Genomic DNA, 17,838 nt, shown 5'->3' on the forward strand with positions numbered 1-17,838 from the left:
CAACCAAACTTTAATATAACATATTATTAAGTTTTATTATTCTAATTTTTAAAAGTAATAATATCTATTTAAAACATTTATTGATATTAATTAATATTAATTTATCCTATTATATAATAAAATCACATCAACAAATAAAAATTGGAGAATAAATTATAAAAGTATAAAAAAAACTAATTAAAAATTATATGGATCTAATCCATAGATGAGAAAGAAATGGTAAAAGTGGTACATTAATTATATTATATATGTGGGATCCACGGAATAAGGAATGAGAATGGATGGATGGAATTGTAGGAGTGTAATGAGATTACACTCTAATAGATTATAAAGTTTGAGGTGGTCCCACCATTTGATTACATTCCTACAATTCAGTAAACGGGGAATCAAAATTTTGGATTCATTGCAGGTAAATAAAGGGGCCCAGAGGCATTTGGTAAAACCTGATTTTTTATACTTTCCTTACATGGGTTGTACAACTGAAGCTCTCTTTGCATATGTTTTTAAACTATTTTACCACCAATTCTAAATTTTTTAAATTATTTGGAAATGTCTTTTTATTATTTATTTTCTTTTGATTATTTTATATAGTATTTTTTAAATCAAAACCATACTTAACAGTAACCAATAATTGTGCAGGAAACCATTCATTTAAAAATAGGAAATAAAAATATTTTTTTGGTTCTGAAGATTTCCCAGATCTCTGTCAAATAAAAATTTCTCATTAAAAAATTAGAAATTTTAATGGATGGAAATTATTTGAAAATAAATCAACAAAATTATGATTTTGTAAATATGGAAGTTTTGTTTAAAAAATTTTGCGCATCTATTTGAACATTTTGATGTAATCATCTTTTTACCCTTAATATCACTCATTTAAGTTTATCAATCTTTCATAGACTACATCATCGACACGAGTCTATAAGTGATATTGTTTATCACTGTTATAGCTTATCACCGATTAAAAATGAAAATTACGTAGTAACTGATATATCATTTTCATTCTATTATAACCACATCAATAAAATGAAAATGATATATAAGTTATCATGAAATGATATACCAAATATAAAATAAATATGCTTCAAATGAAACCTACATATAGTCACAAATCTACAATTTTCATTTTCATTGTATTGATATGGTATATATTCATGACGTACCAAATGTTAAATAAATATGCAAAAAGAATATTGATAGAAAACTAAAGTTACATCATCAATGATGTACCATTTTCATTCTACTGTGATGTGGCATATCAATAATTAACAGAGTATTAAATAAGAATTCAAAATATATATACTAATATACGATTTCACTAATACATTTTAACTTTATTAATATGATATATCAATGATAGATTGAATATTAAATAAGCACGTAAAAAGAACACTGATAGAAAACAAAAGTTACATAATCATTGGCTTACTATTTTCATCCCATTGATATGGTTCATTAGTAATAGATGTGTATCACCGATAAAACACATCAATAATAAACCTGTACTATTGATACACGTATGTCACTCATAGACGTGCAGTATTCATCTCATAGACTTGCAGTATTCAGATATGTTGATGGAGTATTTTGACTTTTCACATATTTTTACCTAGGTTTTGTTTGAAAAATTGTGCTATATTTACAATTTTTTAGCTTGTTACATATTTGCTATTATTTTGGGCAAAATTTCTACACATGCAATTGTCCCTTAAAAACTGCTCATCATTTTTAAAAATAATAATTTTCAAACCACATCTAAATTTTTAAAATAAGTTTAAATACTATTTTGATATCTGTATTTCTAGCTTTTGTCCATTTTAGTCTCATACTTTCACGACATCCGTTTTAGTCTCTATACTTTTAAAAGATAACCGTTTTGGTCAATTCATTTTTTATCTTATTTTTTAATCATAATTTCAACGCGATACTATTAAGGATCTCACCTTGAAAAGATAAAAGACCTGACATGAACTACTTCTCTCATTGACAATTAATTTTGAGATGAAACTCATGAATTGTGATTGATACTATACTCAATTTCTTGAAATGTAATCATAACGTAACTTTATAGTACATAGTTTTCTATTGTGTATAGAATTTACGATAAAATTATGTAAATAGAAACCATTTTATAGAGGAAAAAAACGAATATTTTAAGAATATAAGAACTCAAATGAATGAAAAAAAAAACCAAACTAAAATACTTTCGAATATACAGAAATTGATATTAAATAAACCAAAATAAAGAAATGTAGAAGGGAGATCTAAAATTTGATTTGATCTGAATTTTGTTTTAAAAAATATAGAAATATCCAATCCAATCCAATCTTATTTTACCGCTATATGTAAATTAATAATATTTTTATTTTGTAAGGAACCGACAATGCGCGACAGTGAAATATGTCAGAGTTTCGGATCCTACACAAAATGACATCAACAGCTGTTGGCCATAAATACTCAGCTTCATTCTGGCCCCACACACTATACAAGATTTTTTTTGTCTTTTGGTTTTATTATCCAAGTTTCGACCAACTATTATAATTTCTTATCAAATATGTTTGATATTTTTATCCACCATGTGTTTCCAACGGAAAAACAAAAATCTATAAATAAGAGATTTGTTAAGGTAGGATTATGTCGAGCTATTGAAGGTGGGCTATGAGATAATTTGGATGAGCTGGTGAGATGTAATCTTAAATAAGAAAGACCTAAATGATAAAATACTCTAACGCTTAAGTTAGAATAGAAGCGAGCTACGATAAGACGTTCTCGGAATAAAATTGCATACTTGAACAGAGTGGCAGAGTGTGCCTTTTTATAGACTACTGGGCGAGGGGCGGGACAAGGTCATTGGAACCGCTCTGACCCAAGGTTATGGCTGTCGGGCCCCCAGGTCGGTTGTTAGGCACGAGGTCGGAGTCCTCAAGTTGGTTGAAGAGAAGGGTGATTCTCCGATTGAGTTATGATCGCCAGCTCGATCTTGAGAGCATAGGTTGATCTTCTTTGTTAACTTAGTTGAACGGATCTGACAATACCGAACTGAGTTGATTTGTCCACGTATCATGCTGTATTTTTCCGTCTAACATTGGACGCCTCTCTGGTGAGCTTCGACCTAGTAGAGGATACCGATGGAGTTGAATTCTAATACAGTTGAGCTACGACACATCAAGCTGAGTTGCAGATCCAGCCATTATGACGGAAGTTGGAACATCGCTTTGATAAGGTCGATGCACTTAAGTAGTGAACCGTCGATCTAAGGCGTGATTTGGGCCGCACGTTGGATGATATGTGGAGTACAGCTGAGATTGAATCTTGGATCATATATATAAGGCACCCTCTTAGGTCTTCATTTCTCACGTTTTCAAAAAGTTTTCCTCTCAAGTCGAGCTAAGCTACCAAGCGTTCCCCCTTAGAAGTCGATCTTTCTCATTTAGCTTTTTATTTCTTTTAGCCACTTTCGTAGAAATATCTAGAGCTGGTAATGGTAGGAGAGCTTGGGGAGCTATTCTAGTTTAGATTTCAGCTCTTCTTCCCGGAGGTTGGGAAGAAACCTTTAGAAATGATGATTGTCCGTCAAAGCTCGGTAGAGGGTGGATAGACTTCATTAGAGCCAAGTATGACGTACCCTCTTGCATAGGTATGAGGTACCCTGAGAAGGTTGAGAAGTTGGAGGAGTCGCCTACTGGACATGTCTGTTCGAGTTCGGTGTGCATCTTCCACTTTCAGCCTTTGCTCAGGAGTTGTTGAACGATGTCAACCTAGTGCATGTACAGCTTGCTCCCAATAGATGGGAGACTCTGTATGGCCTTATGGGTGCTATAGTACCTCTGGTGGAGAGAGTGCGAGAGGAGAGAGCGTGAAGATGAGGGTCATGCCAAGCTATTAACTATAGACTAGCTGCTAGGAACATGTATAGTTGTTAAGTATATCCCCAAGATTGAGTCTAGGCATGATATATGTACTCGGAAAGGAACATGTATAGTTGTTAAGGGTCCCTCCTCGATTAAAGACTAGAAAGGTCAAGGGTTTTACGTTTATAAAGACTAGCTTGTATTTCATATTTCAATGTTTCCGAATATGTGTGTTTGATAGCAGATTTGGAAATTGAATCTCGATTTAAAATAAGAGATTCAATAGAAAAAACATGGTTATATGTCATATTTTCAACGTTCTTGAATATGTGTTAGACAGTAGATTTGAGAATTGAATCTCGATTTTAAAACAATGGATTTAAAAAAAACAAAAAAAAAACAGAGTTATATTTCATATTTTCAACGTTTTCAAATATGTATTGATAGCAGATTTGGAAATTGAATCTCAATTTAAAACAAACGCTTCAATAAAAAAACAAGTTATATTTAATATTATCAATATTTTCGAATATGTGTTTGATAGTAGATATAGAACTTGAACCTTAATTTAAAAAATTGTTCAAATTGTTTAATAATATATTTGTAAACTAACGGTAGTTACAATTAAATATTTAGTTCGATCTAAAATAATATTAATTAATTTATTAACATCTATATTATAAATTTTGTAGAATTGTTATTTTATAATATTATATAATTTATAATATATCATACTTTACATTTTTTAATTTTAATAGAAATGAAATGAGTTTATAACATGAAATAATATATTTATCAAATTTTTAAAAATATAATTATGCATTTTGAAGTTTTAAATTCAAAATTTTAAAATACTGAAAACATAAAAATAATGTTATTTTTATTTTGGATCACGTAATTCGAAAATGATTTAAAAAATATATATATGCAAATAAATATTCACTGAATTAATTTGATTTAACCGAATTCAAATGGCGGTCCTTAAATTTCTATCTTACCTATTTGATATTTTCATCTACATTTTTATATGAAAAATACTTAGACATTTACGGTGATTAACATTGATCTTTTGTAGATTACCCTTAAATTTTTTACAAGTAGGAAAGATATATGTATAATAATATATATTTTTATGCTTTTCAAAATATAAAATGTTGTCAGATGGTACTCAACGTTAAAAAAAACCAAAATAGGTATAGCGGTAATTAACATATATCTCCAACCAAGAGATTGTAAGTTTGATTCTCCATTCTCACATTTTGTATAAAAAATAGTTTCAAAAAATAAAGTACTCACCAATAATAAACACCTGAATATTATTCTGGTATATCTTCGTGGATTTTATATTGATATAACACATGAGTTGATATTTCATTCTAGAGATTTTTTGTTTATATTATTTAAAAAGTTCATCTATTTTCAAAACGTTCATTTTGATCCTTGTACTTTTAATTATTGTTCATTTTCGAAGTACTTTTAAAATATTCATTTTGATCCCTACTTTTGAAGAGTAACTATTTTGGTCCATTAACTTTTATTTTTATCATTTTTTTAACACAATCTCAGCATGACACTTCATTTACAAAATTTCTTGAAATGTAGTAATAAAATTGTATTAAAGAGTTTTCGTTGTATATAAAATCTTTGTAAATATGAACTAAAAATTACGATAACTAAAATAAACCAAAGCCAAAAGTAATTAATATAATATCCATAAATTATTTCTCGATAAATTCTATCAATATTTCTATTGTCGAACACCATAAGTTACTTCTCAAGTTCAACAATGGAGCACCATAGACTCAAATCTCAAACTTTTAAAGATGTAAATAACGTCTCAACTAGTTAAACAATGTTTAAATTTACGAGAAACCTCTCATTTTTGGGTGGATTCAAACTCACAACCTTTTAGTTAGATGTAAATATTTTTAATCGGGTAAACTAATGCCGGAGGAAAAAAAAAAAGGAAAGAAAAGACAAAAAGGGAAACGGAAAAACAGGTTGGATATTTGAAAATGGAAAAGTGATAGTGTTTCTTAGGCAGTAATTATTTATCAGAGAAGAGAAGGCAGGTGGAGTGTGCAGTGTCACTCCCCACCGTCACCGCAGCACATGATTTTGCCTTCCTTCCCCTTCTCTCATAAATACACCAACGCCCACTGCCATTCTCTCTTCACACCATCGCCATGAGGCTCTCATTCTTCTTCTTCTTCCTCTTCCTCGCCTTCTTCTTCCCTCTCTGTTTCTCCGCCAATGTAACCTACGACCGCCGCTCCCTCCTCATCGACGGCCGCCGCAGGCTCCTCATCTCCGCCTCCATCCACTACCCTCGCAGCGTCCCCGGAGTGAGTTTCTTTGCTCGTTTCATTTGCTGTTTCATTGATTCGACTTTCTGTTCTTGTTTTTGTTGTTGTTGTTTTTCTTCGATTTGTTCGATTCGACTTTTTGTTGTTGTTCTTCTGGTACTAGTTCCTCATTGTGTTGGATTAGAATGAGCGGCTTGTTCTTTTGCTTCATCATTTGCTCTGCTGTTTTGTTGATTCGATTCTCTGTTATTCTTCTTTCTTCAAGTATGCTTAGCAATGTGTTGGCTTCTTTTCTTTCTTTTTATCTATCTTCTAATTTTATGCCTTGTTTCTTGCGCATTTCACTTGCTGTTTGATTGATTCGGCTTTCTGTTGTTGTTGTTGTTGTTGTTCTTCTTCTTCCGCCAAGTTTCTAGTTGCGTCTGCTTAGCAATGTGTTAGGAAATTGTGAGACGGATTTTTTTTTTTTTTTTTTCGATTTGTTGGATTCTACTTTTTGTTTTCCTCGTTGCGTCTGGTTAGAATGTACTAGGAGATTATCGAGCTCTTACGCCTTAATTTTTTTCCCCTGGATTGTTTAGATGTGGCCTGGTCTGGTTCAGAAGGCCAAGGAAGGAGGAGTCGATGCCATTGAGACTTATGTCTTCTGGAATGGGCATGAACTTGCCCCCGATCATGTGAGCAGATTCTATAAACAAATGTTTTCTCATCTCTTACTAACTGTTTGTTGTTTTTTCTCACTGAATTTTTTTTTCTCTTTTCTGATTCTTTAGTATTATTTTGGCGGGCGGTTTGATCTGGTAAAGTTCGTGAAGATTGTTCAGCAGGCCGGATTGTATGTGATTTTGCGCATTGGTCCATTTGTTGCGGCCGAATGGAACTTCGGGTGAGATTTGACGTTTAGCCCTCGTTTGGTATTTTTTTTTTAAAGGTCCCGTTAGGTATTGATTTGAAATCTTTCCAAAACGGGACTATAATAAAGTATTAACTGTTTTATAAATTAAGAATAATATTTCTTACGAGTGGGGTGAGGACTCAAACTCACGAGTTAGAGATAAGTACCCTACGTAGAAATAAGTATCAGTTACTGCTGAGCTTGAGACTTAATCCTGTAATTTATCAGAGATTCCAATCTAATGACCAGGTAAGTATTATTCTTTAATCTAAGTAAAATTATTTTTTTCAATTATGCTGATTTGCATTATCATTTATCAGTAGCTTTTGGAATTAGTTTCCAAATATCTGACACATTTGCTAACAACAAACTTTTAAAACTTCTAATATTTACTCTCTTTCTCTTTTTTTTTTTTAATTTTTAATTACTTAGCTTTACCCTCTCATTTAATTGATAGAGTTTATTTTTTCTTACATTTTTCAATATTTAAACTGGAAAAACATTTTGTTTAATATAATTTGTTTATAACAATTATTTTCTCAAATTTTATCAAATACTTTAGGGTAAAAAAAAATTGGATTTGTAATTTAAAATTTATATGAAATTTTAAATAATTATTTCATGAAGAAATTGAAATTAAATATCTAACATAAAGCTATGAGAGTATTTCTGATTTGCATTAACATAAATCTAACCTGACGATTAGCAAAATCCATTTTTTTTTCCACAATAATTAATGACAATTATCTCTATGTTAATAAATTTATTTGCTAGAAATTTAAAGGATTAAAGATCAAAGTGAGAAAAACCTTAAAGATTCGGGGCTATTTTGCGGATATTTTAGCACCTTTACTAAGCTTTAAGAACATGAGGTTTTTTTCCTTCTTTTCCTAAATAGGATCACAGCTCAAATCACAGCTCAACTAGTCAAGGATTATAATAATATTAATAATGAACAAATAAAAAGTAGTTTTTTGGAGCATCGCATTCACAGAGTTTACTGCACTCTTCTTTACAGCTTATGCTTAACCATCGCCTGAATTATTTAGACAAGCTTTTTATTTGCAGTGGAGTGCCTGTTTGGCTGCATTACATTCCTAATACTGTATTTCGCACTGATAATGCATCTTTCAAGGTATGAAAATGGCAGTTTTGAACTTTAATTAGTATTTGAATTTATCACAGCTCTGTTGAGTATTTTCCTTTCGTTATGTTTGAGCTAGTTTTATTTAACTTTTTTCATGTCAATGTGGCTTATTATGACTATGTCGGAGTTCAGAATCACATGCAGAAGTTCACTACATACATAGTGAACCTAATGAAACAGGAGAAGCTTTTTGCTTCACAAGGGGGTCCCATCATCTTGTCTCAGGCAAGTGTTATAGTAGTTCTAGTACTATATTTATTATTGACGAGATCTTTTGGTTCGTTTTCCAGGCCTTCTTTAAAGTGCCTGCGACTGAGTGCTGTTCCTCATAAATTTCTCTCGGATTGAAAATGAAGACTATTAAAATGAAAAATGTTTCAAGAATGGAGGAGAGTGAGAAATCCTCAAGCTAAAAGGCATTGAGTGCTGAAATTTTTTAATGTATTATGTTTCTCATGTAGGTGGAAAATGAGTATGGGGATATAGAAAGAGTTTATGGAGAAGGAGGGAAGCCATATGCTATGTGGGCAGCTCAAATGGCTGTTTCTCAGAATATAGGTGTTCCTTGGATAATGTGTCAGCAATATGATGCTCCTGATCCTGTGGTGCGAATCACTTTCAATTACAACTTATTTGTTCTATTTTTACTTATTTACTTATTTGCTAGTTATTCATGAGCGATAGAACCAAAAATCTGAAAGGAGTTAATTTAGTTTTAGGTAATGATTTGTTGGATAACTTACAAGTTTAGGTCATGATTTGTTGGTTAAATTACAAGTTTAGGTCATAAACTTTAACAGTGCCTAATATGTCCTTTAACTTTCAATTATTTGTGTCTAATAGGTCCTTAACCTATTCGATATTTCTCAAATTCATGGACATTGGATACAATTAAATGTTGTGTTGTTTAATAAGATCTTATTCCCTAAACGGTTCATGAACCTGGCATACACTTTTGAAGTTCATGAACCTGACATGCACTTTTGAAGTTCATGAACATATTATACACATTTAAAGTTAATGAACCAATTATACACCTTTAAAGTTTAAGGAGACCAGTTAGACACTATGAAGTTTGGGGACCTATTAGACAATTCTGAAAGTTTAGGGAATAAACTTGTAACTTAACCTATTTTCTTGGTTTGGCCCATCTTTTATTTTGGCTTCCATTACATTCTTTTGAGAAGTTGACCTTTGAATTGTGTAGTTGATCAAAACTGAAACTTCAATCTAAAGATTTTTTATCAATCATTTTCTAGCACTGCTTGTGAATTCAGAGAATGTATATATATTTTTTATTTATTAAATAGTGCACTTAGCATTCATTTTAATTCTTAATTTATTGTGATTGGGGTACAGGCTCTTTTCTAGCTAGCAAATCTTTAAATACTACTACTAACTTGGTTGCATACATAATTAATAACATGCGAGGGATTGAGATGTTGACTTGACACTTTATTCTAAGTGTAAGTGATTATTCTACTCATTTCAAAGCTGAAATCAATAGCTCTAGCATCCATAATGAGTTCCCTAACTTGTGGTCATCTTGTAATTCCTTAATATTTCTGGTTTAGCACATTATGTTTCATATTATTGGTTTTTTGAACATTCATATGCTTACTTCTTACCAAGCTACAGTTGTTACAACCCAATGGAATTCCAGTTATACTATTCATGACGGAAAAAATTCTTGTTTGTTGCTGGCTGAAATTTAGCACATGCATACTGTGACAGCTTCGTGTGAAGGGGCAGTACTATAGGAATTCAAACTAACATTACTTTTTCTGCAGTTTTCCCTTCCTACAGTTATGATTTTCCTGATTTTGAGATTGCACCATCCATACACTCTAAACTAGCTACATTTGAATATTTGAGCATATTGATATTGCCCTATATAATAATTAATAGCTGTTCTTCTCCCTTTCAGATTAATACTTGCAATTCATTCTACTGTGACCAATTCACACCTAATTCTCCAAACAAGCCCAAGTTTTGGACTGAGAATTGGCCTGGATGGTAATATTATTTTTATCACTTGGTCATAGTTTGTATTTATTTGTAACTGCGCATTCTATATGGAGTTCTTTATTTTTTTTACCATTCCACCTTGGATAATTATGTTTATACAGCCTGAATATATGAAAATAGAGGAAACACATTAATGAGTGATAACTTTTATTTTTTATTTTTTATTTTTTGAGTATGAACATGTAGGGTGGGGATTGGAGTGCCAATTACCTCTCAGGTAAGCTCGACAAAAAAATGTGTGATAACTCTATTTGGTGCATAATAAAATATATTTGTGAAATTTTCACATTTAAGTGTTTGAAAATTTTAGAATAATTTAACCGTTAAAATGAACAATACCTTTGTCACTTTAGTGAAGGAAGGTAAACTTTGGGAGGGATGCTAAAAAATAACCCCCCCCCCCCCAATTTTATAAATTTTATACTTTGGTAGATTCAGCAGAGGTATTTGAATTTGGAGTGCAAGGCTATGTTGGAGGAAGTGCTTCTGGCTCCTCCCTTTCGGGAAAAAAGGAGTTTTTGTGGCAAGCTTTTATCTTAGCTATCTTGTGGGGATTTGGCTTGAGAAAAATAATAGGATTTTTAGGGGAGTGGAAAGAGACCGGGAGTCTGTTTGGGACCTCATTAGATTCAATGTCTCCTCATTAGCTATCTTTTGGACGGGAGACCCTTTCTTTAGTGGGGTTCCTCCTTGCGGGCTGTTTTTTTGTATGCCCTTGTTCATATGCTTTTGTTTTACGAATGAAAAGCTTGCTTTCTCATAAAAAAAAAAAATTTTGGTGGTTAGAAATTGTTTTAAGATAAAATCTGATACGGAAGCTTCTTAAATTTTGTTTCACTAACTTTATTTAATGTCTTTTTCTGTATCTACCCTCATCCAAGTCAAACATTAGAAATTTGCAGATCTGCCTTTCTGCTCTGTGCTTTAGTCATATAGTTATTTGGTATCAGCAGTTTCCACATTTTCCAGGTTTAAAACATTTGGGGCAAGGGATCCTCACAGGCCTCCAGAAGATATTGCTTTCTCAGTTGCTCGGTTTTTCCAGAAAGGCGGTAGTCTACAAAACTACTACATGGTAATTGAATTGTTCTTCAATATTATTTATTTATAAAGCAGCAATGTACAAAACTACTACATGGTAATTGAATTGCTCTTTAATATTATTTATTTATTATACTATGTACGTTTACTATTATTGTTAAAGTAATTTATCCATGTCTTATAAAATAATATTCTTTTGCTTTAGTATCATGGTGGAACAAATTTTGGTCGTACCTCTGGTGGGCCATTTATCACCACAAGTTATGACTACGATGCACCTATTGATGAATATGGTAATCTGTCTTTTCTGCATTTGATTTGTCGAATCCTACTGGCAGTGCATCATGATTTTACGTTGTTTCTTGTACAATCCATAGGCTTACCCAGGCAACCAAAATGGGGACACCTTAAGGAACTTCATAGGGCTATAAAGTTGACTGAGAGTGTTGTGCTTAACAGTGAGCCAACTTATACCTCGTTAGGTCCTTCTCTAGAGGTAATGTTCTTCCATGCTACTTGGTGCTTACTTCCATTTTTTGTAATCAGTATTTTGTTAAATGTTTAAATTAGTCATTGATTAATATATCTAATGGGACAAGACGCAAAATTAGAAGTTTAGGGACCAACCTTGTAACTTAACCAAAAAATTTATTATCTTACCTTCCTCTTCCTCTAACCTTGGTAGTAAAGTTGATTGAGCATGTTTTCTTTCATGTTATTTGGAAAAACCTATTGATTATTTTATTTGGTAAAGTGTAGGCCGATGTCTACACTGACTCGTCTGGAGCCTGTGCTGCCTTTATTGCAAACGTAGATGAAAAAGATGACAAGACAGTCCAATTCCGAAATGTATCATATAATTTACCTGCATGGTCTGTCAGTATTCTGCCTGACTGCAAGAATGTTGTCTTTAACACGGCAATGGTAAATACTGATGCTTTTCCGTATTTTATTCTGGTATATCATGACCTTGATCCAGTTTTAGTCATATCTTATGTATATTAATGTCATGTTTTGGATGTTATCATCTTATTATAGGCACGTGTTTGTTTCTCGTCAAGTATGTTAGAATCAATGTTCCTCTAGGTATCATTTTTAAGGATAGTGATTTAGGAGAAAACCACCCTGATGAAAGCAAGTCCTAGATTTGCTCGCCATCCATGTTGGTTGCTTGCTTTCCGGAAATCTTTTTGAACAATGCTACCATTTTTTCCACCTCACTCCACTAGGGTTTTAAATTTTAGGTCCCAACTCTTAGATGCTATCCAAATGCTTAACGGTAGTTAAGTTCTTGGATGGCATCGAGCCTCATAAGCATATTTTTTGAGGTATAATCAGCAGCTCAAACATCATTCCAGAAGCAGATTAAATTTCCATTTTTAAACTCTAAAGCTGAATAATCGGTCCTCAACCTGCTTAATTTTATAATACTTCCGTGCTTCTCTTGACCCATTATTGCTCGAATCCGAACACCATCTTGTTTGCATCTATTTTATAGTTATCTTTGATGATTTTTTTTGGAAAGCTACGATCCTTTTAAATGTGTCCTCTCAGAAAAGATATTATGTGTGTTCTTTAGAAAAGGATACGCTAAATATGATTGATTCTATTCTATGGAATTTGAGTCTGCTATTTAGACATAACACTTTCAACAGATTAGGTCCCAAACCTCTAGGGTCGAAATGGTTCCAGAAGTTCTGCATCCATCAGCGGATTTAACAAATAAAGACTTGAAATCGCTAAAATGGGAAGTATTCGCCGAGCAAGCTGGAATTTGGGATCATGCTGACTTTGTTCAAAATGGACTTGTTGACCACCTCAATACCACGAAAGATACTACAGACTACCTGTGGTATACAACAAGGTTTGTCTTTGAATAAGTAACTAAAATTATATCTATATAACGATCCAGAAGACTGGTAGACTTAGGTTTATTGGTTTGCTACTACATGAAAATGGATAAAGATGGTAATGGACAGAGCAAATGATTTACTCAGTTTAGAATTTGTCACTAATCATCATTCCTTACATTGTTTTAGACCACTATCTAAGCGAAACATTTCTCCAGGGTTTTATCAACTTTGCTGTTATCTTTTATATATTGGAGGACTGAAGGAAGACAGACCATACTTTTGGTTTCCTTCTGATGTGGAAATTTTGTAATTGCCTTTTCTTCTTTTCTTTTCTTTTCTTTTTTTTTTTAATTATTTTATTATTATTTTTTATCAGTCCTTTGTGTCAATGTTTCATTGCTACCAATAGGAATATAGTTTTTTCATACGTTAATATACATAAGCCTTTCTGTATCTTAGTCTTAATGCATGTTATTTGCAGTCTTTTACAATTGTATTTCGTTTGGAAAAAAATGAGGTTGTGTCTACTTTTCAATGACTGATATTTTACCTTACTGGCAGCATTTTTGTGAATGAAAATGAAGAGTTTCTAAAGAAGGGAAGTCAACCGGTTCTTGCGGTTGAATCAAAAGGCCATGCTCTTCATGCTTTTATCAACAAGCAACTGCAAGGTGCTTAATTATCTATTGAAGGATATTCTTTAATACCACATATATATTTAGCTTCACATCCATTTACAGGCCTACTGTACATGGATGGCGTGTAAGTTAATCTTTTGTTTTGTAAATAGATAACTTAGGTTATGATTTGCAAGTAATTTAATTGATTACTTTATATAGAAAACTTCTGCAGATTATAAACAAATAATCAGCAGTAAACATTTTTTTCTTATTATAAATGAAATAATAGTTTTTTGTAGGTTATACGAATATTTTATTCTTATAGTATGGAACCAAAGTATTAAAAGTAATTTATTGGAGTGACAAGTTTATAATTTTCAATAGTTAAAATGTGACCACTAATTAAAAAGATAATAGAAACACGTATTTTTAATGAATGATTTTCTTGTTTTCAATGAAGTTAATTATTTATTCAATCATTATATGAAATGACTTTCTCCCCGAGTTATTTTTTCATGTATAGAATAGATTATGCAATAAATCATTCTAAACTTTCTCACTAAAACATTTCGGATGCAACAACTAATTTTATTTCAATTGTCTTATACAGTTACTGCAAGTGGAAACGGATCAGATATTACGTTCGGATTTAAGAAAGGAATTTCTCTCAAGGCGGGAAAAAATGACATTGCTCTGCTAAGCATGACCGTTGGTCTACAAGTGAGTTGCTCCTTTTGCTGTTATCCGCATTGCCACAAACCATACTGTATTTTAAGTGGATGAAGCAATCGAAAAATTGAAGTATTGTTGTTTAAAAGCTCATGGGGGAGATGTGATCTATGGCTATGTTTAAACATGCCTCTCTTTGGGGTGTCTGTCTATCTTGTCTCCTATTCTCACCATTGGAGCCTTTGTTGTTTTTTTTTCTCTTTTCTTTTTTTTTCTACATATTTGTGAGTGTTAGTCAGTTTGGACGCATCCGACTACATTTGGTGGCTAAAGATATTTGTAGGTTGTAGGTTAAATTCTGAGTAGGTGATCACTGTAGTTCATAGTTTAAAACCATTCCCTCTAAACCCTTTAAAAGCTGGCTTGACCAATCACCGTGAGGGGATTAACTATTGCTGCCTTTTTTGTAATATATGAGGCCTTGCAGAATCATGACTGATAACACATATATCTTCATAAAAGTTCACACTGAAACCCTGAAACAATTGACTCAACCTCATTTGATTGGGGTTACTTCTATTTGTTTTTGATATCTTACTGTTCTTCTACATTGCAGAATGCAGGACCGTTTTATGAGTGGGTTGGATCGGGACTTACAAAAGTTGCCATAGAGGGGTTTAACAATGGTATACTGGACTTGTCTTCTCATGCTTGGTCCTACAAGGTAGCTCTCTTTCTCTCTCTCATCAGTCAACAAAATATTCTCCTAAATATTTAGATAACCAATATTTATCTGTGGAAAGTATTGGTATCAATCGTTTAATTTAACTTAGATGCATGTGGACGTGTCTTTCCGTTTATATATCTTTGAAGATATATACAAAAAGAACTGTTGCTTCTTGTCCGTAAAGTTCCTTTTAATAATGATGTTGGCCTCAGAGAAAGAACATGCATTACAATGTTGGTCAAAATATTTCATTTTTTCTAACTTATTATCTCTCATCTTCTCCATTCCTAAACACTAGAAGAACAAGAACCTCCTGAATGGAAGCTTCTTTTGGGGTTTACATTATGTATTATATTATGCTAACATGCAACTCACTTTCATAATTAGCCATGCATAACTTCTCCTAAAAGGTCCTAGGTTTGGATTCCACCCGTATTTGTGATGTAATGTTTTATTGAGACTAACTCAATTTCAGAACCGAAAACATTAGAGGGGCCTGATAATTTTTTGAAGGGATTCCGGGAACGAACATTATCATAGTGGTCACGATATAGATCCATTCTCTAACTTCTGTATTTCTTAGATTGGATTGAAAGGGGAGCACCTCGGTATTAACAAGCCAGATGGGATAAAAAATGTCAAGTGGTTATCAACCAGCGAACCCCCAAAGCAACAACCTCTGACTTGGTACAAGGTAAGTATTTGACACATAATCATTCATTTGCTGCGAGAGAAAAAGATCTACTGTTATCTGGTGGAAAGGAGACTGATTTCGTTGGTAATCAATGTTGTAGGTTATTCTGGATGCTCCATCTGGTAACGATCCTGTTGGGCTGGATATGATTGATATGGGTAAAGGCCTGGCATGGTTGAATGGGGAAGAAATAGGAAGATATTGGCCAAGGAGAAGCTCTATTCATGATGCGTGCGTTCAGAAATGCGATTACAGGGGAAAATTCCGACCAGACAAATGCTTAACTGGATGTGGAGAGCCAACCCAAAGATGGTCATAAAAATGCCCATTCTTACAAATATATATATATATATGAATTTTGTTTTGAGAAGGGAATAATGCTAAAGTCTGGCCTAACTTTATATAGGTACCATGTTCCAAGATCTTGGTTCAAGCCAACTGGAAATATTTTGGTGATTTTTGAGGAGAAGGGTGGAGATCCAACAAAAATCAGATTATCTAAACGTAAGATCACAGTTGTATGTGCCCATCTTGGAGTAGGCCATCCCTTGATCGAGTCGTCGTCCGAAGTCGAAAACATTCGCAGGATGAACAAATCAAGCGTCCACTTGAAGTGCCCCCACAACACCCGTATAGCGACGATTAAATTTGCAAGCTTTGGAACTCCCCAGGGAACATGTGGATCCTATAGCATAGGCGACTGTCATGATCCCGAGTCTACTTCCCTGGTTGAAAAGGTAACTTTTTTGCTTCCTTCTCTTATGCAGTGTTTCATCTCATATGTTTGAAATGGCTTTTGAAAAAATTGCTTTTCAAATAAAAATACTTTCTAAAATCACTTTTAGAATAATTACTAACTAATTTCGTCAGTGATGTGTGTTGTGATGTTAGATGCTGAAGAGCGTTCTTTATAAAAAAAAAAATCTACCGTGTTTGGTAAAAAGCATTTTAAAAAAATCAGATTGGTTTAACAACACCCTTTGAAGAAACACATTAGAGATTATTTTTCGAAAAGTGACTTTGAAGTGGTCGACACTCTTCTTACGACAAGAAAACTTTTTGTTTTGAAGATTATGAACTGATATAGCCTATGAGAGATCGCTATTTCATCTCGAGAAATGAATAAAAATATACAATGGCAAACGAAGAAAACAGCCAAATTAAAGGACAGCCCTAGAGAAAGGAGCTCCCATTCGAAAGAATTAAACTATGATGACTAAAACCGAAACCGAAGAGATCGATCCGTAGCTCTGGTTAATAAGTGTAGAGGTTGTGGTAAGATTATTATAATTTATATTGAGGTGTTTGATGTGTGTTTGTGCAGGCGTGTCTGAATAGAAAAGAGTGTAGAATAAAGCTAGGAAAAGTGGGTTTCAACAGAGGTTTGTGTCCAAGTGCAACTCAGAAATTAGCAGTTGAAGCTGTTTGCAGCTAGTAAGTAAAGACTAAAGAAAGGCCTTTGCATTCATTTTAGTTCTTGAGGGGAAAGGAAAAAAGAAAAAGAATCGAGAACCCAAAAAAAAAAAAAAAGAAAAGAATCTAAAAAATGTTGAGAGCCAAAATTGGTTTTTAACCACGCTTACCAATTATCCAATGTGAGAAAAAAAAAGATACTACTTGCCTTGGCCGTTCTACTCGAAATATGAAGTAAATTTTGGCCTCTTTAAATATGAGATCTGAGCCAAAATCATTTTTTTTTTCAAATTTATTTTGATGTTTACGAGTATTTGGATCAGTTTGCGCACATCTCTCACGGAACAATTGTTTGATTTTACTACATTTGGTAAACGTAACTCGTATACTAAATCTTAGATAGATGGCCACACTATAGTTTGAATTCATTCGCTCCAGGTCTTTTTATGAGTCAAAATCACTTTTATCCTGTTTTTCTTAAAATTACTTATATATTGTTTTATTATTTCTAAAATGAAAGGATTTTAGTAGTGACAAAAATAGTTTTTAGTGTTGTTCGAAGGTTGACATGATGGAAATTTATTACTCTGGTTA

At 32.7% G+C, this 17,838-nt stretch overlaps 1 protein-coding gene across 1 annotated transcript; it reads left to right on the forward strand.

Annotated features, from left to right (window-relative positions):
• Positions 1 to 5,944: 5,944 nt before the first annotated feature.
• On the forward strand, positions 5,945 to 17,566 carry BGAL10 (beta-galactosidase 10). The gene is made up of 19 exons (XM_022302061.2): positions 5,945 to 6,196; positions 6,739 to 6,834; positions 6,931 to 7,043; positions 8,121 to 8,187; positions 8,332 to 8,424; positions 8,661 to 8,804; positions 10,127 to 10,215; positions 11,197 to 11,302; positions 11,474 to 11,561; positions 11,646 to 11,764; positions 12,028 to 12,192; positions 12,924 to 13,132; positions 13,683 to 13,792; positions 14,352 to 14,461; positions 15,027 to 15,134; positions 15,721 to 15,831; positions 15,932 to 16,143; positions 16,238 to 16,568; positions 17,156 to 17,566. The coding sequence occupies exons 1-19, from the start codon at positions 6,038 to 6,040 to the stop codon at positions 17,264 to 17,266; spliced, it is 2,541 nt and encodes an 846-aa protein (XP_022157753.1). The 5' UTR covers positions 5,945 to 6,037; the 3' UTR covers positions 17,267 to 17,566.
• Positions 17,567 to 17,838: the final 272 nt, after the last annotated feature.

Source organism: Momordica charantia, assembly GCF_013281855.1.
Source record: "Momordica charantia cultivar OHB3-1 chromosome 2 unlocalized genomic scaffold, Mcharantia_2.0 BLBB01000002.1, whole genome shotgun sequence".
Taxonomy (NCBI): domain Eukaryota; kingdom Viridiplantae; phylum Streptophyta; class Magnoliopsida; order Cucurbitales; family Cucurbitaceae; genus Momordica; species Momordica charantia.